We start from the raw sequence: 26,681 nt of genomic DNA, 5'->3' as shown, positions 1-26,681 counted from the left end.
TGCGCCGCGCCTACGTAGGGTGGGCGGGACCATCTGGTAACAGCCGAATGGTGGGCGCGCGGGGGCGGGGCCGAGGAGGCGAGCAGGGCGCAGGGCGCTGCTGGGCCGGGCCCGGGTGGGAGGCAGCTGTGGGGGTGCTGGGCCCAGGGTAGCCGGAGCTCGAGGGGCGGTGGGAAGTGGGGTACAGCTAGGCCGGGAGTTTGTCCTGAGTAGGGAGGAGTGGAGATCAGAGAGCTCCGGAACTGGAGACAGAGGACTGAAGTCAGGACTGAGTGGCGGAAGAGAGTTCGGGCCGAGGTGAGGCCCAGAAGCGGAATGGAAGAGAAGGTCCCTGAGGGAGCGTTGGAGTGGACGCACTTGGGACAGACTCATTTTCAAAATGGCAGGCTGGTTGTTGTATTTTGTCCAATGTCTTTTTAGTAATTTTTTTTTTCGGGGGTAGCCACCTACGCCCCATCACCGCCCCAGCTCATTGCCTGATTCCCTCAGTCTGGGATGGGGCCAGGATTCTTCTTTGTCCAGCTTTGGGGCTCCTACCCTGGTGGCTGTTGCTTCTTTACTGATATCTTTTTTTTGGCGGTACGATTTTGAACTCAGGGCCTCATGCTTGCTCGTCAAGTGCTCTATCACTTGAGTCATTTCGCCAGCCCTTTTTTGTGATGGGTTTGTTTGGTTTTTTTCTTTCGAGATAGGGTCTTGCAGAACTATTTGCCCAGGCAGGCTTCAACCACGATTCTCCTGACCTGTGCCTCTTGTGTAGCTAGGATTGCAGGCGTGATCCACCGGTGCCCAGTTACTGAATTTTTTTAAAATGAGTTTTTAATTAAAAATGCTGTCAGAAAGTGCCTGCTCACTCGATCGGCTGAGCAATAACTCTCTTATAACTACTGTCATCTTTTGTTTAAAACACACACACACACACACACACACAAGCCTTGAAGTTTCATTGTGTTTATGCTCAACTGCTCATAGATCCTAGATACGGGCTTCTTGATGTCTTTTAAAGGCAAAGAGGATAGGGGAAGAGTGAGGCAAAAAAGTCCTTCTAATCCTGGTGCAGTTCTAAGAATGAAATGACCCTTGATTTTTTTTTTTTTTTTATTATTTTCTTAACAGACATGGCTACTTCTGCAGAACAAAGTCACATGGTACTGCCCAGAGCGGATGCCATTCGTTCCCGTCTCATTGATACTTTCTCTCTCATCGAGCATTTGCAAGGCTTGAGCCAAGCAGTGCCGCGGCACACTCTCCGGGACATACTTGGTCAGCAGCTTGTTTCTTAACTACACTAGTTACACTTAACTACATCTACTACCTCCAAAGAGTAGGAAGCAGAGAGACAAATTTAAGGGTGGAAAATTCAGTAAGGTTGGTTCAGTTGCTGGGTTGGGAGGCTACACAAACTTGATAAATCCAGAGCTTAATAAATAAAACTCTTTGAATTGAGGAGATAGAACCCATGTCACTTCTTTTTTAGACCCAGGATAGCTACAGGCTTTATCTGAGTTGAAAAAGTTTCCACCAGAGTCTTAAAATTTTTATTCATGGGCATGGTCAGTGTTGGTTGTAAATGATACATTAATTCTCACTCCAAACTAACAGTATTCTTAGTTGCTGTGAGAAAGAGCCGGTGCAAGGCAAGCCTTTGTACCAGGGGGCCCATTATCTCACCAGTATCCCTGCCCCCCAACTCTACCTGCTTTTGGTAGTCCCCAAAGAACGTTTTATTTGTTCACTCTCCCCCCCACCCCCAACGCTTTTTTTGGAGGAACTGGGGATTGAACTCAGGGCCTTGCTAGCAAGCACTCTACCACTTGAACCATGCCCCCAGTCCTTTGGCTTTTAGTTTATTTTTCAGATTGAGTCTAGAGCTAACTTTGCCCAGGATGCCCTGGAACTGTGGTCCCTCTATCTGAGTAGCTGAGACTTTTCATTTTTGTTATAGATCCTTCCCGTCAGAAGAAAGTTATGTTGGGAGATCAACACCAGCTAGTACGCTTCTCCATAAAGCCCCGACGTGTAGGGCGGATCTCACATGCACAGCGAATGTTGAGCAGGCTTCAAGTGCGTTGCAGTCAGAGGCCTCCTCTGTCCTTGTGGGCTGGATGGGTTCTTGAATGTATCCTTTCGTGTCACTCAGTTTTATCCGTGGCTGTTCATCATCTGCTTACTGACTTCTGTTTTCCTTCCTAACTTCATTGTCTTCAAATTGTCACAGTTTATGTTCTTGTCATTATCTCAGCTGCATAAATCAGAAAGAACTCTACTCTGTATGTTTCCTTAAGAGAAAATAGCTGCTTGCTTCTCATATTTCATCATCTTCCTCATCTTTTTGAATACAGTTGTCCTGATGGTTGAAATAGGTAAGAACTGACGTCAAATGAAAGAGGAAGTGGGTTGGAAATACTGATCATTTTGCATTTTTTAATATCATTTGAATTATGATGGGAAAACCCTACACCCTCTGGTGTAGGGTTTGTGTTAAGTTGTAGACACATTTGGAGGGCTCTGGGAGTACTGCATAGGAGATACAGGTAGTCTATACATTTAGAGGTAAGGTGTAATATGTACCAATGTAACAAGAAAGGAGAGATGAGAAGATCAGTTATACCTAGTCAATTTAGCCTAATATTTAAACCTTTTCTATTAAAGATATTGGTGCCTGTCAGTGAAAGAGCTAACATTTACATTAAACAATTATATTTAGAAAAATTATTTAGCATGAATAAGAAAGCTCACCAAGTATGTAAAGTTAAGGGATGATTATGATAGGTGAGTCAAAAACTTACTTAGAGTAAATGACTGTAAAACCATCATAAATAATATGAAATGTATTAAAACTGAGGGACATCTAGATAATCAGTGAGCTCATTTGTCATCTAAAACAAACTTCTCAGGCTTGGGGTAGTGGCAAATACCTGTAATCCTAGCAATCATGAGGCTGAGGCATGAGGATTGAGAATTCAAACCAACCTGGGCTACATAACAAGACCTTGTCTCAAAATAAAAGTCAAACTGCTCAGAATGATGAAAACAGTACAAATACTTGTTTCACTTTTCACTATTTTGGGGAAATTTCCCACTTAATTTTTTGTCATTTTTGTTCATTTTTGAGACAGGTTCTTGCTATTAACTCAGGCTGGCCTCAAACTCATGATCCTCCTTCCCCAGCCTCTTGAGTGCCTGGTCATTTCACTGTTTGTATGTGATGTAAAAAAGCAATTGAAGTAACAGTGTCTTAGACTTGCATATTATTAAATATCAAATTTTAATGTTTACTGTTATATTAACGATCATATGAGGATGGGGATGTGGCTCAGTGATAGAATGCTTGCCTATCAGGTGAGAGGCCCTGGGTTTGATCCCCAGAACCACACACACACATAAGAAAAGATTGAAATTTAACTTTGTGATGTCATCAATGTGAAATGCACTGTTTACCATTAAGAAATGAAATTAGTCCTGGAACACATCATTGTAAGATGCATCTTTGAATAGTTTCAGAGATGTTCAAAGTGAAAATTGTGCATATTAGAATTTTTTTTGGTGGCGCTGGAGTTTGAACTCAGGGCCTCATGCTTGCTAGGCAGCCACTCTACTGCTTGAGCTACTCTTCCAGCCTTTTTTGTGTTGGGTATTTTTGAGATACGGTCTATTTGCTCAGCGTTGGCTTTGAACCATGATCCTCCTGATCTCTGCCACCTGAGTAGCTAGGATTACAGCCATGAGCCACCAGCACCCATTGAGAAATATTTTATATAGAAGAAAAACTTGCAGAAAAAGTGCATAGCCTAAAACTGTATGTGACCCCATTGATTTTAAGGAGTGGCCAATTTAGGAATCCTAGGGAGTTGAATGTACAAGTATATTCTTTTTGTCCTGATCCAGTCCATGATCAGGACAAGTGTAAAGTCATAGCACCAATGCTATGCACTATTTCTTATTTAGCTTTTAGGTCTATTTTGATCTCAATTTTTTTCTAGGACATGTCATACATTAATGTATAAAAGTGATGAAGAGGGTTGAAAGATAAAGGCAATGAGTTAAGAAATAACAAATAACAAATGATAGTAGGGTTCTAGAGAGAGGGTATAGAATTCAATTTCCTTTTCAGAACAGTATCAATTTTTGTCAGCAGAGAAGGGGAAAGAAAGGTAACAAAGGACCAAGTGATTTCATATTATAACTTAATATGAATGAATCTGGTTTCTTGTTTCCACCTCTCTTATAAAGTACCTAACATATAATAACCCTACATTTTCATTCTGTCCTCAAGACCCATTGCTTTCTTGTGAACTTTGGGACTAATTTAACAGTACAGCAGGTGGGAGTGGGGGATGGTGAAGAAGGAAGTCACCTGGTGGCTGTGTGACCCCAGAATGAATAGTGACTTGCATCTGTTAGACATACCAGAATCAACAGGAGATGAGTAGGGGCTGTTTTTCATGATTAGTTCTGTCTTTCCCTATATTTTTCAGGTTGACACAACAGTGTTAAGAAGAGAAACTCAAAGAAAAATGGAATAGTAGTGGGCACAACTGGCTTATAAGTGATCATTCTCCTTCATTTAGCTTCCCACTTCCTTAATTTTTTATTCCTTCTTTGCTCTGTCCTCACAGAATTGCTGGAATCTGCAAATATCAAACTGTGGCCATTGAAGCTGACTTTGGAGGTGTCAGCTTGGTTCATTTTGTTTATGTTCATCTTGGAGATCCTTCTTATGTGGCTGTCCAGCTTTGTCCTCTTCTGGAGGAATGCATGGAATGTCTTTGACTTTGTTATTACCATGTTGGTAAGAATAGATATCCTAAGGATTAGTTAGTGGGATGAGCAATGTGCCTAGGTAAATAGCAAGCCAATAGAAAGAAACACAGAAATTGACTTAATTTAAAAAAAATTTTTCCCCCTAAAACTAAAAGTCAGTAATCTCAGGAATTGTTGGTATTAGGAGTAAGGTAGGCTATAACCATACCAGTCCCAGCAATAACATCTTCCAGTTACTCAGTACTTCCTAAGTGCCAGCACTATTTAAAGTTATTTTACATGTCTTATCTCATTTGTGCTCCACAACACTAGTTTTATCGCCTTTTTATATCTAAACAAGTTGAAGTACAGAGTTTTGAGTAATTTAGTATAAAAAGGCTGAATAGGGAACAATCTCCAGAGAAGGCTATCAGGGGATAGTGCCCAGGGAACTGTGGAGAAGATGGGATGAAGGGGCAAATGTGCTTTTGGGTATAAGTACTCATAATCAGTGTTTTTTCCTACAGTCCTTACTTCCTGAAGTTATGACATTGCTAGGGGTCTCAGGCCAGTCTGTATGGCTCCAGCTGCTTAGGATCTGCCGGGTGCTGAGATCTCTCCAACTCTTTGCACGATTCCGTCAAATTCGAGTGATTATTTTGGCCCTAGTCAGGGCTCTTAAGGTAATTTGACTGTTGCAGCCTAAGTAAAGGGGCAAAGTGATAGGTATGTAACATTTAACATGAAACAAGTCTGGGAGGGTCAGAGAAGGCCATGAAAGGTCCCATGAAATGTAATTGGGTGAGAAAGCATTGGGAATAAACTGCTGTGGTTTAGAGATACCTGGCTCCCAGTAGAAGTCAGGGTTTGGTGGGGGATAGCCAGGTGGGTTTGACTGGGCTATTAATGGAGATCACCACCTCTGACTTGTCATGATCTCCAGAGCATGACCTTCCTCTTGATGTTGGTGCTCATCTTCTTCTACATTTTTGCTGTGACTGGCGTCTACTTCTTTGAAGAATACAGCCGCTCAACTCGTGAGGACTTGGAGTACAACATGTTCTTCTCGTAGGCAGGGCTGGGGGAAGCCTGGGTGAGGGGAGAGAATTTGGCTTAGATACTTTACTGGGAAGTACAATAATACAAAAAGTATGGCTCATTGTAAAACACTGGACTAGAACACAAAAAGGAGAGGGGAAAAGAAAGCAAAGGAATAGTGTTAACTCTGATTTTGAGGGTAGAAACAGCTAGTTCTGCATTTATTCTGGGTTTTACAAATTCAAACAATTTCTCATCAACCATTTTTAAATATAGTATGCTTCAATAGTTAAGCTCTGGTTTCTATGACTCAGTTACCTGTTTAAAAAAATGGGAAGAATAGCAGTGTTACCATAGAAAAGTGTGGGGATAAATAAGGTAAAGCATTTAAGCAGTTAGCACAGTATTTAACACAGTATTTATGATCAGTGTTAGTATAACTCTCAAACATGGTCACTGATTTGACCCTGATAAGAACTTGGTCTAGAAAACATTCCTTCCTAGAAGAAAGTAAACTTGAATTTATTGTTTTGTTTTGTTGAGACAGGGTCTTGCTAGGTACCCAAGGTTGGCCTTGAACTCACCGTCCTCCTGTCTCAGCCTTCTAAGCAAGTGTTGGGATTACAGAGGTGCACTATCACACCCAGCTGGAATCCAGTCTTCTTAGTACCTCTCAGGTCTTTCTTAGACACTTTTTTTTTTCTTCCTGTATTTTGAGACAGTGTCTTGCCATATAGCCTGGTTAGCCTTGAACTTAAGGTCCTGCTGCCTAAACCTCTTTAGTGCTGAGATTACAGGTATGAACCACTTCATCCAGCTTTCTTAGACTTTTTCTTTTAATGGTAAAAATGATAGCAAGGTTTATTGGAAAAGGAATTTAGTATAACAGGATGAGAGTAGGGAAAATGGGGGGAGGGAAAACATTTCCTCCTCTCCATGAGGGAAATAGCAGTAAAGACTCCTCTTAGGCTCTTAACAGGTGGTTTTATATAAGTATTGCATTAAGAAAGTCCTAGCATTCATCCTGTTCATGTTCTGACATTTTTTCTTTTCTTTTTTTTTTTTTTTGTGTATGGTACTGTTGGTTGAACTCAGGGCCTCATACTTTCTTGGCAAGTGCCTTGCCACATTCCCATCACTTTTTGCTTTGCTTATTTTGGGCACAGGGTCTCGCACTTTTCCTCAGGTTAGACCAGACTGTAATCCTCCTATTTATGCTTCTTGTGTAGCTGAGGTAATAAGTGTGTGCCACATGCTCAGATATTGGTTGAGATGGGGGTCTTGATAACTTTTTCTCTGGGCTAGCCTTAAATTGTAATACTCCCAATCTCTGTCTTTTGAGTAGCTGGGATTGCAGGCATGAGCCACCATACTTGGCCTTTTTCCTTTTTCTGTTTTTCTTTCTTTTTTTTTTTTTGAGACAGGGTCTCCTATGTAGCACAGGCTGGCCTCCCTGATGTTTTCAATAAAAAAAAGTATCTGGTGGACTAAGAAGGAAAGGAGAACAATTTAGATTATTTTATGGACAAGAGGACTCTGAAGGCATCTAAATATTTTTTGTGCTGAGGACCAAACCTAGGGCCTTATGCATGCTAGGCAAGTGCCCTACCATGGGGCTACACCCCCTCAGCCTCAAAATAATTAATTTATAATTAGTTGTATTAATTTTATATTGTTTATATGTATTCATTATCATTGATTATTGGGGATCACATATGTTTATGCCACATATCCATCTATTTGTTTGCCCTTCAGTTCATTTCAGCAAGTTAGATAGGAATGATGTTTGCTAAATTTGTGAATGACCTTCTATTACACAAAGTCCATAAAGCAGTAGAGAATGAACTTAGAAAAAATATCTAGCTGGTGAGGTTTTCATCTTTTAAAAATTCAGTCAATATGTGTTTGTGGAGTACTTACTATGCCCCAGGACTAATGGAATAGTGTTAAGTTCATAGGTTATTCATGATAAAAGAAAACTTTAAAACAACTTCCACCTGAAGAATGATTAGGTTAAAAAAAATCAAATATGGTAAAAAAAGAAACCTAAGTTAGAGCACCTACAAAGAAATGCTCTTATGTTGCTTTAAAAATGATACAGTTTCTAAGAGATTTCCATCTCTGCTTGTATCTGTTCACACTTTTCTTTAGGGACTTGCTGAATTCCTTAGTGACTGTGTTTATTCTCTTCACCTTGGATCATTGGTATGCAGTGCTTCAGGATATCTGGAAGGTGCCTGAAGCCAGCCGTATCGTCAGTAGCATCTATATCATCCTTTGGCTGTTGCTTGGCTCCATTATATTTAGAAATATCATAGTAGCTATGATGGGTAAGCACAGAGGAGGTGCAACTTGGCAGGAGGGATGGTTGGGAAGAAATTTGTCTGACAGCTGCAATTGGTGGGTTGTTGGTAGAGAACCCAGAGTAGCAGAAGGCTTGGGTTCTGGGACAGATATTTCACTGGGTTTTTCCCTACCCAAGCCCTCTCCCCAGGTCTAGTCACCACCATCTCCCAACTCCTAATGGCCCTTTGGGGCAGTTACTAACTTCCAGAATATCAGGAATGAGCTGACTGAGGAGATGACACATCTGGAGGTTCAGTACAAAGCTGACATATTCAAGAGGCAAATTATCCAGAGGTCTGCTTCTCTTTATTCAAACCCAACATTATTTCTCAAGGGTTTTCTGACCTTATAGTCCCTATTTCTACTCTTGGCTTTGTGACTTCACTTTTTCCCAAGGTTAAGAATTCTTCTACTCTAGTATGTTACCCAATTCTTCATCTGATGTGGGGTTCTACTCTTTTACACTCCTTCACTTCCATTTGTTTTTCCATTCACTTTTTCTTCACTTACTGATCACTTACTGATCTGAATTCTTTTCTTTTTCTTTATTACACTTCTATTTAAGGATAGTTTTCTTCACTATTTTCATTGTTCCTTTCAGTTTTTGTTTGTTTTTGTTTTGCAGGAGAAAAAACCTGTCCCCTGGAGCAGCGAGATCAAGCCATAGCAAAATGGATGACAGGTTAGTAGGGCGCATGTGAACTAGGATGGAAACCCATGAAGGAGGAAAGGGTAGAAATCTTCAAAGACTGACTTTGAGAGATAATCTGTTCATTGTAATTGGTTCAGTGGTGGCTCACAAATTGTATGTCCATGTTCTAACTCTCTAGAACCTGTGAATGTGACCTTAGTTGGGAAAAGGGTCTTTGCAGATATCATTAAGTTAAAGATCTTGAGATCATCCTGGCTTATCCAGGGAGGCCCTAAATTCAGTAATGAAATAAGAATGACAAAGATCCTTTAAATAGACTGAGGAGAAGTAACAGCACAGAGAATAGAAGTACTGGTTTTTTTTTGAGAAAGTGTTTCACCATGTAACCTAGGGTGACCTTGAACTCAGCCTCCTGCCTCAGCCTCCTTCCTGAATGCTAGAATTATGGTAGTCTACACCATACCTGGTATAGAAGGTGATACAGAGATGGAGATAGATATTAGAATGATGCAGCCACAAGCCAAGGTACTTGAAGAATGCCAGGCAGCTACCAGAGGTGCAAGAGTCAAGGAACCTTCTCTACTAAAGCCTCTAGAGGTAGTAAGGCCCTGCCAACCCCTTTGATTTCAGACTTCTGACCTCCATAACTGTGAGAGAGTAGATTTTGATTGTTTGTTTTTGTTTTCCATACTGGAAATTGAACTCAGGAACTTGCACATACTAAGCAAATGCTTTCACATCTCCAGCCCTATTTCTGGGTTGTTTTTTTTTTTTTTTTTTTTGGCTATCCTGGAGTTTGTACTCAGGACTCAGGACTTCATGCTTGCTAGGCAAGTGCTCTACTATTTGAGCCACTCTGCCAGTCCTATTTCTGTTGTTTTATTTTATTCATTTATTTATTTATTTTATTCATATGTGCATACAATGTTTGGGTCATTTCTCCCCTCTTTCCCCACCCCCTCTCTAATCCCCTGATTCTGTTGCTTTAAACCACCAAATTTGTAGTAATTAGCTGTGGCAGCCACAAGAAACTAATGCACATATTTCAACAAAATGCCTAAATGTTTAGCAATAAATAGGAGAATGGAAAAAGAACCATAATTATTGAATACTTAATAGGTGCTTGAATATATTTGTGAACAAAAAACCCCAATACTCTCTGCTCTCATGGAGCTTACATAATAGTCAAGTTTAAGAGACATTAAGCAATGAACATGTACATAATATATCAAGATACTCCCTGTATAGCTATCCTTATTTCAACCAGCAAGAACACTTGCTTATACTCTCTCTTCAACAAAATTAGAGATAAGGGCAAAATAGTTTCTGCTGGGTATTGAGGGGGTGGAGGGGAGAGGGAGGGGGCAGAGTGGATGGTAAGGGAGGGGGTGGGGGCAGGGGGAGAAATGACCCAAGCCTTGTATGCACATACGAATAATAAAACAATAAAAAAAAAGATATGGTAAACATAAAAAATTAAAATTAGACTAGGTTTAGCAGGATCAGGAGTAAAACGTGGGAATTTCATATGGGTTATAGACTTTTTTTTGTCTTTGTTTTTGTTTTTGAGGCAGGGTCGATCTCTCTATAGTCCCATGTAGATGACTGGCTGGCTTTGAACTTGTGATCCTCCTGCTTCTGCCTTCTGAGTGTTGGAATTACAGGCATGAGCCTGGCAATAGGTTATAATTTTAAACAGGGCATTTGGGTTGTCCTCATTAAAAATGTAATATGTGAGCAAAGACTTGAAGGAGTTGATGAGATTTCCATGTGGATATCTACAGGAAGAGTGTCAGAGACACTCTAAACTGGAAGCATGCCTAATGTGTTTGACAGTACTTGGATTTGAACTCAGAGCCTTTTACTTGTTATGAAGCACTCCACCACTTGAACCATGCCTCTAGCCCTAATATGTTTGAGAAACAGTCAGGAGGCTATTGTGACTACAGCAGAATAAGCAGGGGGAAGAGTGACAGGAGATGAGTTCAGAGAGAGAATGTGTGGGGGCCCAAGTCTATAGGGCTATAGGAGGTCATTTTTGGGATTCAGGCTTTTACTCAAGGGAATGGGAAGCAGAGGGGAATGACATGAAATGACATTTAAAAGGCTTACTCTGGCTACTGTGTTGATGACAGACTATTGAAGAACAAGGGACGGAGCAGAGAGATTAGTTAGGAGGCAGTGCTGCTATCTAAGCAAGAGATGATGTTGGCTCAAACCAGGGTCATGCCACTGAGTTACTAAGAAAAGATTGTGTGTGTGTGTATGAATAAATAAATAAATAAATAAATAAATATATATATAATGTTTATGTTACTGGGGGTTGAACTCAGCCCAATGCTTCCTAGGCAGGTGCTCTACCACTTGAGCCACTGTGCCAGCCCCAAGAAAAGATACATTTGAAGGTAGAGCCAACAGGATTTCTTGATGGACTGGATGTGGGAAGGAAGAAAAACATTAAGAATGACATGCTAGAGCCAGGAATGGTGGTACATGTGTGTAATCCCTACATTCTGAATGCTGAGGCAGGAAGATCATAGATTAGAGGCCAGCCTGGGCTACATAGGGAAACCTTGTCTAGAAGAAAAGAAAGAATGATACATTGGGGATGACTGAGATAGGGAGTGCCTGACCTTAGAGGCTAAGAATAGTATGTCCGTCATAGCATTTAATCCAAGCTTTAGGGGATTGCCAGAGCCAGGACTAACATAAAAAATGAACTAGTCATAGCTCATAAATGTATTCTTTTTTGCAATACTGGGGCTTGAACTCAGGGCCTACACCTTGAGCCACTCCACCAGCCCTTTTTTGTGATGGGTGTTTTTGAGATAGGGTCTCCCAAACTGTTTGCCCAGGCTGGCTTTGAACTGTGGTTCTCCTGATCTCTGCTTCCTGAGTAGCTAGGATTATAACCGTGAGCCACCAGCACCAGGTTTATAAATGTATTTAAAGCAATAAAATTTCTCCTTTCACATACAGAAAAGGTAGTGAACAAAAGGTATCAGAGGACTTATCAGAACTTTCTGAACAAGAGTCTAAAACTGCTGCTGAAGAGGAAGTGGGAGAATCTTCATCAAAAACAAAAGAATCCCCATCAAAAGCAAAAAAGTCCCCATCTTCCCCCTCTAGCTCCTCTGCATCTTCCTTCAGTCCCTCCTCTTCAAAACCTGAAGTGATTGATAATGGTGAGCAGAAGGGTTTCTTTCCTTTGAATTTAGACTCCTCTATAAGACATCTCAATCTTTTTTTTATTTGTTTGTTTTGGTGGCTCTTTTGAAGCAGGATCTTACAATGTTGCCCAGGCTGGCCTTAAACTTGAGCTCCTCTTGTCTTACTCTCTCAAGTGCTGGGATTACAGGCATGCACAAGACATCCTTTATCCACTAAATCTGTTTCCAATTTTCTATACCAGTCTGATTTTCTATTCTTCATTACTTTTTTTGTGTTTTTTTTTCTCAAAGCATTGTTATTAACATACATTTGTTGTACAAGGGGGGGATTCATTGTGACATTTCTGAATATGCTTATGTTGTATATTGGTAGCTTCACTCTCACCTGTCCTTTCTTTTTAAACTTTACTTTATTTTAAAATTAGCATATGTTAATAATATGAAGGGATTTAATGCGACAGTTCCATACATGCACATGGACAAGTTCACGCCTTCATTGTATCACTATATTCTCATTCTTTCCTCTCCCTCCCCTTTTCAAACACACGCACACCCAGCAGGCTCTGATCCTCTTCATCCCTCAGTACCCTTCCTCCCCTCTTCCCTTGACCCCCGCATGCAGTCCCCCTTTTGCATCCATGTCCCATCACCATCATCATTCTATGTCTACGCTCCGCAAATGAGCAAGAACATGTGATATTTGTCTTTTTGAGCTTGGCTTATCTCCCTGTACTTCTGCTTCACTTTTGATAAGTGTGGTCATTTCTCTCTTTGCTCTCTATAAAACATGTTCTTTTGGTGACGGAGCATTTCTCTCCATGCGTCCCCTTTCCTCTGCCTTTTTTAATCCACAACACTTTTTTGTGTGTGTGTGTGTGTGTGTGCTCTTTTTTTTTTTTTATTCATATGTGCATACAACGCTTGGGTCATTTCTCCCCCCTGCCCCCACCCCCTCCCTTACCACCCACTCCACCCCCTCCCTGTCCCCCCCACCCCCTCAATACCCAGCAGAAACTATTTTGCCCTTATTTCTAATTTCCATAACACTTTTTGAACTTGCACAAATCTAGACATTTTTTTGTGGTACCAGGGTTCAGGGCTTCACGTTTGCTAGACAGGTGCTCTACCACTTGAGCCACTCCACCAGCCCCTAGATGTGTTTTTAAGAAGCATTCCTCCCTACAGATCAGGTGGACTGGGAGACTCTTGTGCACGAAAATCTGCATGGGCTAATGGATATGGATCAGGATGACCAAGTTGTTTGGCCCAGAGATTCACTCTTCCGATATTTTGAGTTGCTTGAACAGCTTCAGTATAACCTAGAGGAGCGCAAGAAGTTGCAAGACTTTGCAGGTATGTATGTAGGGCAGTCATGAGGACAAGAAGTCAAGTACATGGGAATAACACATGTAACTGGGGAGAAAGAAGAGGATGCTCACTATTCTTGCACTTCAGCCTCTCAAATTCTGCTTTCCACCTAAAAAAAAAAGCAAATTCTGTTTGGTATGTCACATTCTGGGCATGTGTCCCAATTTCCTCTAACTTAGAGAGAACTTAGAAACTCTGCTTCTCCAGTAGGGGACGCCCAAATTCTATGAGGTCTGAGATCTTGTTTCCCTAGAGGTTACTCTCCAATTCTTATTGTTTGGAATTAGGACAAAGTGGGCTGTTGATTTGGGCAGACCATTCCCTGCTATTTGTTTTGTTTTTGGCGGCACTGGGGTTTGAACTCAGAGCTTCATGTTTGCTACACAGGCACTCTACCACTTGAGCCATGCTCAATATGATTTATATAGTAGAGTTTTACCACTTGGAGATTAATTCAAATTAATAAAATTTCCCTCTAAAAGTAAAAAAAAAACTGTGATTTAGAGGCAATTCCCCCCACCCCCGTCAACATTTTAATATAGGTTAATGTCTGAGTTTTCTTCCTCATATCTCATTAAAATGAACCCAATATGAAAATAAGAATTAAATTAGGGAAGAGGACTTTTCTGCGTGTGTATGTGTGTGTGTATGTTGGGCACAAGAGGTCAATAGGAGGGAGAATTTATAACATTGGAACATGGAATTTAGAACAGGATGTCAAAGACAGGCTTTGCTTACATCAAAATGTTGCCTGAAGTTAATCCTGCTCTTTCCAGTCATTCTTAGTCCTGCCTTCCCACTTGTTCTCTGGAGAGAACAGGGTAGAAGGGAGGAGAAAGTCAAAGATGGTTTCTCTTTACTCTTGATTACTTGCTTATGGCAAAGAGGAAACAGACTCATGACTTCATTTAAGTAAAGATTAGTCAAAATTTGTGTGGGAACCTAGAACCCAGAAAAGTAATATTTGTATATCCCAAATATGCCTAGCTCTCTGGCCTCATACTCTATTTCTTTATAGTGCAGGCACTAATGAACTTTGAAGACAAGTAAAGCCCACAATGAATGGTTTCAATATCTTTGGGCCCAGCAAAAGATAATGAAGGCAATATTTGGAAATAGAGAATTTAAAATGTAACTGTCTAATAAATATTGCTAATAAATACTGCTGGTAAGTAAGTTAACTATGTGTCTGAGACATAGAGGATACCAAAAGGGTGGTCAGGCAAAAAAGTTCAGATGCCAGTGAAGCCTGAGCTCCTTGGTTTTCCACAGCTCCTGAATCTGACTCTGGTGTACAGGGGTTTGAACTAAGGACCTTGCACTTGTGAAGCAAGTGTGCTATTACTTGAGCATGCCCCAGTCCAAGTCTGACTCTTTTTGACTTTATAATTTTAGCCCCGATCCTTCTTGAAACCTTTACTTCCTAATAAGAGTTCTAATTTCACTTTCTCCCCTTCTGATGCAGCCTGTAAAACCTCTCTGTAAGGAGATTCTGACACGTTAATGTATCTAATTGAGAAGTACTGTCTTCATTGCATACTCTATTAACATTGCTTCTCTTGTGTACCATTAACTTTTTTAAAAAACTGATCTCAATTGGCTTTATTTCAATCCTACGATCAATTCAATTCAGGCATCATTTATACATATCTGAGCCAAAAGAGAGTCTCTTTTTTATTCTACTTCTTTGTTATTGTTCAGGAAAGCAAAAAAATCAGTAAGTTTTTCACGGTTTGTTTGTTTGTTTGTTTGTTTGTTTTTTTAGTGTTAGGACTTCTCATCAAAGTAGAAACACCTTTTTTGTTTGTGGTACTGGGGATTGAATCCTGGTTCTATAGCATGGTAGGCAAGCTACAACCCTAGGTTCCTAGCTACAACCCTAGGTGTTCCTAGCAGGAACACTTTTAGAACATCACTGAAAAGGTGATTATCTCCTGATGATTGATTTTTGACTTACTACCTAGAGGGGAACTTAGATCTTTAGTGCTTATTAAAAATTCTATCATCGTTTATTGAGTGCTTCATATATGCAAAAATATTTTTATGTAGTATGTATGTATACATGCTATACATTTATGCTGCCTACATATGGATTATGTATATATATATATTCCATAAACTGACCATGTATGGAAGATACTGTTCTCCCACTTTTTAGAGATCAGAAAAAAAAATTTTTTTTTTTGGCAGTAGGTTTGAACTCAGGGCATTGTGCTTGCTAGGTAGGCACTCTATGACTTGAAACACTCTGCTAACGCTTTTTTGTGTTGGGTATTTTTTTTTTTGTCTTTTCTTTTTTGGTGCTGGGATCGAACCCAGGGCTTCGGCGCATGCTAGGCAAGCACTGTACCACCGAGCTACATCTCAGCCCTGTGTTGGGTATTTTTGAGATAGGATCTTGCAAACTGTTTCCTGATGTTTGCCTTCTGAGTAGCTGGGATTACAGGAATGAGCCACCGACATCCAACCTAGGGATCAGAAAATTGAGACTTAAGAAGTAACTTTCCCAAGGGTGCATGCCAAGTAGGAGGCAGAGTTAAGATTTTAAGCCAGGTTAAAAACTTCAAGTTGATGGCTGATGGAGTGGCTCAAGTGGTACAGCATGTGTCTAGTAATTGCAAATCCCTGAGTTCAAACCCCAGTACTGCAAAAAGAAAAAAATTTCGAGTTGAGAAAAATTAAAACTATTCAAACAATAAAATAACTTACTCTATTGGCTCTTTTTTGCTTGTTTGTTTGTTTGTTTGTTTTTTGAGGGTCTTGCTATGCAAAAGAGGCTGGCCTAGAACTCCCTGTTGTAGTCTAAGCCATTGTAGTCCAGGCTGGCCTCGAACTCCTGTCATTGTCTCTCAAGAACTGGGATTATGGGTGTGCGCCACCACCTATTGGCTCTTTAATATATAAAAATATACTTTTCAGAGTTGTTGTTTGTTTCTCTGCAATCCTTTTGTCTCTGCTCTACTCTGTGTGTTCCTGTTATCTTTAGGCTGACCTTACTGAAGCTCATAGGCCTCTATGTACCTATTTATTCACATCTGGAGAAAGAGAAATAGTGACTTTCTCAGTCATTGAACAAAGCTTCTGAACTTTGAGGAATCTGGAGTACTATAATATTCTATAATTTGATATGTGTGGTGGTGACACATGTATATATAGATGTAGGAATCCAACAAGACGTCCACTTAAAATTTGGGCATTAACTGTATATAAGTCGGTGGGGGGGGAGGTGGCCCAAACAGTATATACACATGTAAGTAAATGTAAAAATGACAAAATAAAAGAAAGGAAGAAAATAAACTGCATATAAGTCAAACTACATACAAACACATCCTGAGCACCCTTTAGTTACACCAAGAAGTTAGGTCATATGCTTACTCCTGAACCAGTCATAGAGGTGAGGTGGATGAGATCACTAAGACTTTCTCTGGAACTGAAGGACGAGTCAATCACACCTAATCTTAAGGTTTACTGTCCACTGGGGAATGGATGAATGAATGGTAAGGAGACAACTATAAAGTCCTTTATGGTAGTCAGTGCCTAAGAGTGTGTCTCACAGAAAAGCCAAGGTAGGAAAAATGAAAATGAATTGAATGTCTAAAATAGACAAATCCATGGAAACAGAAAGTAGATCAGTGATTGGCCCTGGAGCATGGTGAGGGAGGAATTGGGACTGACTGCTAATAGGTAGTGGGGTTTCTTTTTGGGGTGATGGAAACATTCTGGAATTAGGTAGTGATGATAGTTGCACAGCGTAATGAATATATTTAAAAACACTGAATTGTATACTTTAAAATGGTGAATTTTATGTTATATAAATTGTAGCTCAAAATGGAGTATGTAAAGATTATCTAAAATGAAACAACATTACATTTGAAGGAAAAGCATTTTAGTATATTTGTTGTTGTCACTGTTATTTTTCAGTGCCGGGGTTTGAACTTAGGGCTTTGTGCTTGCCATGCAGGCACTCTACCACTTGAGCCATACCTCCAGACCTTTAGTCTGTTTTTAAAATAAAAATCAATATATAACATATTAAAAATCCCCCCATTAAATGGGGGAGATGAGGGTAAAGGAATATGGTTGATGGGCTTCACATACATATATGAAATAGAATGATGAAACCTCTTGTAATTGCTTTAAGTGGTTGGGGAGGGGATTTGAGGTGGGGGACCTGGAGGGGGCAATCTAACCAGTGTGCAATGTAAGGCTATTTGGAATTGTCACAATGAATCTCCCCTGTCCAATGAATATATTCTAATAAAAATGAAAAAAAGATATACCTGCAATTCTAAAAAAATAAAAAAATATATAAAAATCCCCCCATTAAGAGAGCAGTGTGTCTGATTTCTGAACAGTTCCTTCATTGTGATAGTGATAAAAGAGCAAATTAAAAATGGGTGATGTTGAGAAAGGCAAGAAGATTTTTGTTCAGAAGTGTGCCTAGTGCCATATAGGGGAAAAGGGAGGTGAGCACAAGATGGGTCAAATCTCCATGGTCTATTTGGGCACAAGACAGCTCAGGTCTCTGGATTCTCTTACACAGATGCCAACAAGAACAAAAGCATCTCCTGGGGAGAGGATACCCTGATGGAGTATTTGGAGAATCCCAAAAAGTACATCCCTGGAACAAAAATGATCTTCACTGGCATTAAGAAGGAAGAAAGGGCACACTTGATAGCTTATCTCAAAAGCAATAGCTACTGCCTAATTTATTACAAAACAGAAATGTCTCATGGCTTTTTTATGTATAAGATAATTTAATTGATCTCATAACACCACAATTCAGATCATGAATGGCTAACAGAATATTTTTGTTGAACAGTCCTGATTTAAGTAAAATTGGCTTGTAGTTAAGTGAATGTGGTCTTTTTTTAAAAAAATAATTCCAGTTAAGCAAATGTTGTTACTGTTTTCCCTTTCTAAAGATATGGACTTAATTTCTAAAGATTGGACTTAATTAGTAATGTTCAACTTTTCACAAAGCTGGGGAATGCCATCTCAAAACCTAGTGAGGACTGGTTTTATATTTAGATTTATATAACTGGTTATGTGAATATGGGGGTTTTGTGTGTGTGTGTGTGTGTGTGTGTGTGTGCGCGCGCACGTGTGTTTGTGTTTCTGTTGTTTTGTTTTTTTTTGCAGTACAGGGGCTTGAACTCAGGGCCTTCACCTTGAACCACTCCACCAGCCCTATTTTGTGAAGGGTTTTTTGAAATAGGGTCTCACGGCACTGTTTGCCCAGGCTAGCATCGAACCATTATCCTCCTGATCTTGGCCTCCTGAGTAGCTAGGGTTGCAGGCATGAGCCACCGGCGCCTAGCAAGAATATGTTTAAAATACTGGGAAATTCCCTTCACTGTCTCAGAACCAAGCAAGACTCAATTGTTTCAGTTTGTGATCATTTGCCAGTCAAAGGCAATGTTGAAGATAAGGAAACAATGTTTATATTTTCGGTCTTGACTACTAACCAATTTAAGTAAAATTTCCTGTATTTAAAATGCTGCCTTTTACTTACTGAAAGCATTATAGTGTGGTTATACATATAAGATCAAATAAATATTTAACACATTTCATAATTGATCTTTAAGTTAAGGTGCTTTTAAAAATGAGTGTGATAGGTACAATAGCAAGTTAGACTTTACTTTTGAATTCATTAAGCAGATTAAGTTATAGCTCAGGATTATTTTTTAACCAGCTATTCAGAAGCACAAAAAACTGGTACTATTGCATATGTGATTGGTACTGGTGCCCTCTGCGAATTCATTGGATAGAAGTATTGAAGTAGAGGAATAAGTTATGTGACCATAAAATGTTTTAAGATAATTAAAAACAAAACTCACATGAAAAAAATCCCCCCATCATAAGAAATATTGCATGTATATTTAGAAAAAACTTAAAATATTTTTTTTGAGACAGGGTCATATGATTGTAGTTCAAGCTGGCCTTGAACTCCTTCCTGATCCTCCTGTCTCAGTAGGAGTGCTTGGATTATAGGCATGTACCACCACACCTGGCTCCATTTAGTTCTAATAGAAGAAAAGAGGACTGGAGACAGAAACTTGGGAAATAGGGATATTTAATAGCACAGACAGCAAAGAAGCCTGAGGGGGAATAGCTAAAGAGACAGAAGAATAACCATTTTACAACAATGTCTTTAAAGCTAAGACAATTTCAAGAGAGGAATGGTTCAGTAAGACCTCAACTGAAGCATCTATTGAACCTGGCAATCAGAATATAATAAGCATAATAAAACAGTAGGAAAGCATCATTTAATAATTTCACCTATGCTATCCACAAAGTAGTTTCTCTGTGAGTAGGCAGCTTTACTCAAAGTATAGTTGGAGGACCAGGAGAATTGCTTCATCTTATATAAAGTCTTAGGTCCCCTCTCACAGGATGTGCCACCTGTTGGGTCAGGTGATACATATGCACATGAAAGATTGAAAAGCACTGGGCTGGGGGTGTGACTCAGTGAAAGAGGGCTTGCCTAAGATGGGGAAAGCCCTGAGTTCAATCTCCAACATTGAAAAAAAAAAAAAGAAAAAGGATTCAAAAGCACTACTTTATAAGTTTTAATGGGACATTTTCTTACAACTTTCTCAGTGGAAATTATCTTTTTTTTATACTACCATAATAAAGTTTATTCAACAAATATTTGTTGAGCTCTTATGTTTACAAACAGTGTTCCAGGCACTTGGGATACATTAGTTCCTCTTCAGATCATCAAAATAATATTAAAACTTAATGGGGCAAGGGGAAGGGAGAAAAAATTTACACAAGGGGGATTTTTCTTTCCTCCCGTATTTGTTTGTCTGTTGCTCTACCACTGAGCTATATTGCCAGCCCTCACTTGTTCTTTTTTTTTTTAATCATCTTTCTAGCAGCCCAGAGTCATGTAATAATAGCTGATGAAAAACAAAAAAAAATGTTTGTCTGACTAAATACAAATCTTCTACAAATACTGTAAGGTATAAGGAGCAAGCCCCACTGGCAGTGTTCCTGTAGCTTCTTATCTATCTGGTCCCTGTTCAAGCACCCCTGCTGAAGCTGTAGCTTTTACCAGTGTTCCTAAGGAAGGTATCCAAGCTGTATGTCAGTGCTCTGAAGCCCTCTGAATGCTCCTCTGGAACTTGTTGGTAGTAAAGTTACTTTTTTTTTTGTGGTGCTGGTGATCAAATTCAGGGCCTCACACATGCTATGCAATTGTTCTGTCATTGAGCTACATCACGAAGCCCTAAGTTAGGACTTAGATATTGTTTGAATTTAACTAAAGGTTACATTTTTCACATGGCTTTAAGATTTTCTTTTGGAACATAATTTGAGCTCTAATTATTATCACATGGCATAATAGGACATAAACAATGTGTTCCCACTTGGCAGTAGAAAAAATATTTGTTTATTGTAGTATAAAGTATATAAGTATGCAAGAAGGAAAGACATTTTACAGTAATAGCCAGCTTCTACTTACTCTTTTTTTGCCCCACCCCTTCTACTTACTGTTATCATAAGTTTAACTTTTAATTTTTTTGCTTTGACTTGTATTATTGGTTATGAATATTAATTTTTCTTTATTGTAATTGGTCTTTATATTATTTCTGTGTTCTTAGATTTAAAATAAAAGTTTAAAAGTATTTATGTTATTTACTGGCCTTCTAAAGTTTTAAAACCTATGATAATTCCTAGGCCTCATTCCTCATCAGCCAGACCCTAACAGTCCAAAAGGAAATTCAGTTTTCTTTTTTTTTCAGCAGCACTGGAGTTTGAACTCAGGGCCTCACACTTGCTAGGCAGACACTCTACCACTTAAGCCACTCTACCAGCCCTGTTCTATGTTGGGTATTTTCAAGATAGGGTCTGGAAAACTATTTACCAAGGCTGGCTTTGAACCACGATCCTCCTGATCTCTGTTCTGCCTCCCGAGTACCTAAGATTACAGGCATGAGGCACTGGTGCCTGGCTGTTTTTCCTATAACAAAAGTTTTAATTCCTTTTGTGTACCAGCCATGATGTTCATGGGTTTTTGTGTTTGTTTTCTTCTTGTTTTTGCAATGCTGGGGACTGAACCTAGGGCCTCTGTGTGCCAGGCAAGTATACAGTTGAGCTAGAACCCTAGCCCTATGATGTTCAGGTGTTATTTTTGCTTGTTTTCTTTTGTTTGTTTGTTTTGTTTTGTTTTGAGATAGGCTCTTGCTATATAGCCCAAACTGACCTCAAACTTGTGGTCTTCTTGCCTTAGCCACTCCGTGCTGAGATTATAAATGTACACTAATACACTGGCGTGGCATTCAGTTTCAAGGACAGAAAAACTATCCAGTGTGTGAATGCAGGCCTTTTTTATTTTTACCACTTTTGCAAGGTATGCATCTGAGAGACAAAGATCTTCACAATGGTTACATTTGTATTTTTCCTGTTTGGGTAACTTGGAGTGGAATAAGTATTTTTGACTTTTTATTTGGAAATAATTTTGGACTGACAGAGGAGTTGCCAAGATAGTTCCCATGTGCATGTCATCCAGCTCTCCCCAGTGTTGGTGTCTTAATAACCGTGATATAGGTATCAAAACCAAGAAATTGATGCTGGTAAAACACTATTAACAAAACTAGACTTTGTTAGGACTTCACCAGTTTATATTCAAATGTCCTTTTTCTGTTCCAGGATCCAGTCCAGCATATAATACTTAGTTGTCATTTCTCCTTGGTTGCCTTAGTCTTTCCTTGTTTTTCATGATGGTTTTGAAAGGCTGTGGTCTGGTATTTTGTAAAATATCCCTCAGTTTGTGTTCATCTGATATTTTCATGATCTCCATGATTATACTGAGGTTATGAGGTTTTAGAAGAATTATCACTGACCTTCTCCGGACATCATAGAGAGGATATGTGTTAGTGATGTTTATTACTGGTGATGTTATCCTTGACCCCTTGGGTGATGTCTGCTTGGTTTCTCCACTGTAAAGCTAACTATTTTTCCCTTTATACTTCATAAATATTTAGGAGGAGATGCTTTGAGGTTATGTAAGTATTTTGTTTCTGCTTAAACATTTGCCCACTTATTTTAGCTTTCATGGGTGGGTCTTGTTTGCAATAATTAGACTAGTAAGTGGTGTTCTATTTTTCTCATTTCTTCTACAATTATTAACTAGAATTCCTTTATAAAGAATTGTTCCATCTCCAGGGCAGTAGGGCGCCTTCCTAGCAAGCACAAGGCCCTTAGTTAAAACCCCAGTAACTACACACACACACACACACACACACACACAGAATTGTCCTATCTCCAACAAAAAAAAAAGAAAAAAGAAAAGGTCTTTTCTCTGCAGTGACCACTTTTAAGTCTACTGAGCGAAAGAAGTAAACTCAAAACCATGTTACACTTCGTAGCCTCTATAATGTGGACCAGAAATAAGTGGAGTAGGGTCAATTTGTTTATGTAATAAATTCTTCATTTAATACTCTGTATCAGGAAAAGTTTTAGGCACTTGTGGTGTATCAGGGCCTGGTCTCTGCTCTAAAGCTTATTATATAGTCTAGTATAAGGTGACACACATTTGTGCATTGAAGACTGTATGGATTCCTCTAAATAGCATATTTTTCCCCAAAAAAAACCCTGCTGGAAGCCAAATAAGGTTACTTTATCTGACTGACTCTTTCCTGTTTTCCTTCCTCTCTTCATCAAGGACAAGGACATCCTTTGTGTCTGTCCCTCACCACTTCTTGTTTGTTTAACAAGTTTGCTTTTTTGAGATAGGGTTTTACTGTCTGGCCTCAACTGTGAGAGCCTCCTGCCTCAGCCTCCTGAGTGCTGGGATTATAGGTGTGCACCACCATATCCATCTTTTCTCTCACCACTTCTAACCAGGAGCCTTCACTGCTTCACTTTGTCCTTCCGAATCTCACCCTGATTTCTCTGTTGGTCAACATAGATCCACACACAGGGAAAGTAATTCTGGAAACTAATTCCAGTGTAGCTAAATAGAGAAAGTTCAAAACCACCACAAATTGTTTTGACCATCTACCTTCATGGAAATTTTCCCCTACTTTGGCTGCATGACCCTTTTTCAGGTTTTCCATTGGATGGCTTTTCTCCCACTTCTATTGCTACCCATACTCTTTAAATGTGCGGTTTTCATCATTTTTGCTTTGCTCTACAAACTCTAACTAGTTTCATCTACTTTTATTGTTTCACCTACCATGTGATGTGAGTCCAATTCTATTTTCAGTCCAGGCCTCTCTTAAAATACTCCAGAGGAGGGCTGGCAGAGTGGCTCAGTGGCAGAGTACCTGCCTAGCAAAAGTGAGGCCCTCAGTTCAATCCCAGTACCATCAAAAAACAACACAAAAGCTGGCACAGCCCTGTAATTCCGGCACTAGGAGACTAAGGCAGAGAGCTGGAGAGTTTGAGGCCAGCCTGGATTTACAGTGAGAGTCTGCCTCAAAAAAACCAAAAACACATCCAAAAGAAATTTTCAGCTGCCTATGAGACATCTCCGTCTCTTTCCTCAGGCACTTAATTTGTAATATGTCCCCGATACTGAACTCATTACCAGTCTTTCAAAGCTGTTCTTTAATCCCAATGAAGAGTGCCAAACAATTTTTCTGGGTTGGAGGAGTTTTTAGTGATCCCCCTTCCTGCTTAATTCTGCAGGTTTTTTTCTTAAGACATCTTTTTGTTTGTTTGTTTGTGTTTTGGTTTCAGCTTTTGTATTGAGTCTTTTAGTTGAAAGAATTCATCTTGGGACTGGGATATAATTTATTGGTAGGACACTAAATTTACTGTGTGAGACCCTGGATTCAATTCCCAGCAACACAAAAGGAAAAAAAGAGAAGAATTTGCCTTGAGCCAGTCTAATGGTGGCAGTGGTAACATTTACCAGCTCTGTATCAGTGACTGGCACTTTACAGTACAAGATAATGAACAAAACTGGATGAATAAGCAACATTACCTGTTTTATAGATAAAAAAGTCAAAGGCTATGCTGTAAGAACAAACTAACCCCCTCAATTTTGGGGGTTTAGCACAAGAAAGGCTTATGTTTCATTCAGGAAAATTTCAGTTCAAGGTAGTGTGGCTGTTCAAGACAGCCAGAGTCAATTTTTGTTATTTGTGGTGGTTATATTTTTCTAAAGCCTCTGCAATCAACAGAATTAGTGACTACTGAGCCTAACTCCTGGGGTTAGGTTAGGATTGGGTTCTTAGGAGCCTCTAGTTACATTTTCATCAAATGATCACATATAACCTTGTTTTTTTTGTGTGTTTCTGTTAAAGACACCTTATTTAATAAATGTTGTTGAAGGTAAAGCAGGTCCTGTCTGAGGATTGGCACCAGTGGGAGGGGAAAGAATACAAGGAAAGGGTGTAAGAGGATGAATATGGTGGAAATATTATGTATTCATGTATGAAAATGGAAAGATGAGACCTGTTAAAACTATTCCATGAATGAGGGGGTATAAAGGAGAATGAATTCAACTATGATATATTGTAAGAACTTTGGTAAATGTCACAATGTACCCCCAGTACAACAATAATAAAAAAATTTTTTAAAGCAAAACAAAATAACAAAAACACTAAAAAAGAAGAATGCATTTCCTTTTCTATGCATTCTATTACTAATAAAAGTAAGTTTGGGTTATCTTAAGCTAGTATCTTTAAACAGATAGACACATATAAGCACTTAAGTGTACATATATAGCCCCAACATTACTTTACACTTCTTTGCTTAATATTCTGTCTTAAGCAAAGCAAAAATACTAGTACATAGTTGAATTAAAGACTACTACTTAGAAAATGTTGATTTATTGACATCAGACTCAGCCATCAGCCATATAACTCATGCCTGAGTAAAGCTTATGGGACATATTTTTTGTGTAAGGCACATCACAGCCCTCTTGTACTTAGGAACACCACGTAGCACTTCAGCACTAAATTCAAGGTCCATTTCAAACAGTGAAATCACCATAAAAAACCCCACAAAAATGTAAAAAAATGTGGTACAAAACATACTGCAAAGAGACTAATTTACAAGAACTGAAACAAAGAGGCAGAGCATTACCTTGTTGCACTTCAGCTGGGAATGTAAGTATCAGATGGCTCAAACTTTTTACCATTCTGTACATGTCTGCAAAGGACCTCAAAGCACTGCAAGTATTGATTTTGGGGGTGCAAAGAAATTCAGTGACTAGACAAATGCACCATGACAGAACTTGCAAATAATGAGGATCAATGTGAGATAATTGGAGTTTCAGCCTACTTTGGTATTGTGACACTGTCATCACAACATGTCTAGGGGGCCTCAACAGGGAAGACATTATTAGAGGGCAATTTTATTAGCTCTTAAATTTGCTGGCCAGTCACAATCCATTAGCTTGAACTAAATCACCTGAGCTCACCTATCTGCAAAAAAAAAAGTGGAGAATCCTTGTATAACTAATAAGTATCACAGTTACAAAAGGCAAACCAAATGTGAGAAAAATAATTGTACTTTATGAAGAGAGGCATTTCTTTTTGTCAGGCAGAGGGCACCCCATGGGAGCTTTTGGGGAGTGAGAGTGTTTCAGAGTTCTCAGCATCTTTGGTTTTCCCAGGTATTTCTATGCTATCACCAGATCACAGTATTTCAATCACCTCACCAGTCTCATTCACTTCACTTTATCTGGAGACATGATTAATTTTTTTGTTTTGGAGCCCTGTAATTGCAGTTTGCTGGTTCTGTATTTCTCTTTCCTTTGATCATTTGTGGGTTGGGACTTGTCTTACTCTTGGAGCAAACCATAAGCAGTAGTAACCAACACACTTAAATAGCCTGGTATGTTTCCAATGAACCCTCAGTCCTCAAGTAGCACATAGTCTGAATACTTAGCAGCAAAGGGATTACTTAACCAACTGCTTACTTCAGCATCATGTGCACTGTCACGGAATTTCTCATTCTGTGTTGGGGGAGATCTCATTGTTCCTTCCCATCGCTGCTTGACTCAACATGTTCCACACAGTTAGCCCTCTGTATCCACGGGTTCCACATCTGCAGATTCAATCAACCAGGGGTTGAAAATATATATATATTTTTTATATTGCATCCGTACTGAACACATACAGACTTTTTTCTTGTCATTGTTCCCCAATGTGAGAATTATTTTCATAGCATTTACATTGCAATGGGTATTATAAATACTCTAGAGATGAAAGGAGGATGTATGTAGGTTATATATTCCATTTTGTATGAGGGACTTAAGCATCTTCAGATTTTGGTATTCTTAGGACTCCTAGCATATGCAGGGGCAACTATATTTGTTCTGAAGGTCTTCCTCCGAGACAACTACTTCTAGGCAATGATTTCAGTATTAATTAGGACTCTTTCCATTTCAAATAAAAGAATTC

The 26,681-nt window shown here is 39.3% G+C and overlaps 1 protein-coding gene and 1 pseudogene across 1 annotated transcript; both read left to right on the top strand.

Moving 5' to 3' along the window:
* Positions 1-99: 99 nt before the first annotated feature.
* Positions 100-14,493, top strand: Catsper2 (cation channel sperm associated 2). Its single transcript, XM_020156220.2, has 13 exons — positions 100-297; positions 1,117-1,263; positions 1,946-2,119; positions 2,295-2,363; positions 4,620-4,792; positions 5,271-5,426; positions 5,687-5,811; positions 7,933-8,111; positions 8,322-8,421; positions 8,753-8,809; positions 11,759-11,964; positions 13,135-13,302; positions 14,336-14,493. The coding sequence occupies exons 2-13, from the start codon at positions 1,119-1,121 to the stop codon at positions 14,365-14,367; spliced, it is 1,584 nt and encodes a 527-aa protein (XP_020011809.1). The 5' UTR covers positions 100-297; positions 1,117-1,118; the 3' UTR covers positions 14,368-14,493.
* A 147-nt stretch (positions 14,494-14,640) lies between these two features.
* LOC141420793 (cytochrome c-like) lies at positions 14,641-22,516 on the top strand (annotated as a pseudogene).
* Positions 22,517-26,681: the final 4,165 nt, after the last annotated feature.

Source organism: Castor canadensis, chromosome 2, assembly GCF_047511655.1.
Source record: "Castor canadensis chromosome 2, mCasCan1.hap1v2, whole genome shotgun sequence".
In the NCBI taxonomy this organism is placed as follows: domain Eukaryota; kingdom Metazoa; phylum Chordata; class Mammalia; order Rodentia; family Castoridae; genus Castor; species Castor canadensis.
Note: the sequence above shows the minus strand (reverse complement) of the source record. Positions and strands in the feature narration are given on the sequence as shown.

Bases quoted from the DNA above. Each gene is read 5' to 3' on its own strand.
- Catsper2 (XM_020156220.2), top strand. From the start codon at position 1,119: ATGGCTACTTCTGCAGAACAAAGTCACATGGTACTGCCCAGAGCGGAT. The intron at 2,120-2,294 runs GTATCCTTTCGT...AAGAGAAAATAG, and splicing joins GGCTGGATGGGTTCTTGAAT to CTGCTTGCTTCTCATATTTC. The intron at 5,812-7,932 runs GTAGGCAGGGCT...ACTTTTCTTTAG, and splicing joins GAGTACAACATGTTCTTCTC to GGACTTGCTGAATTCCTTAG.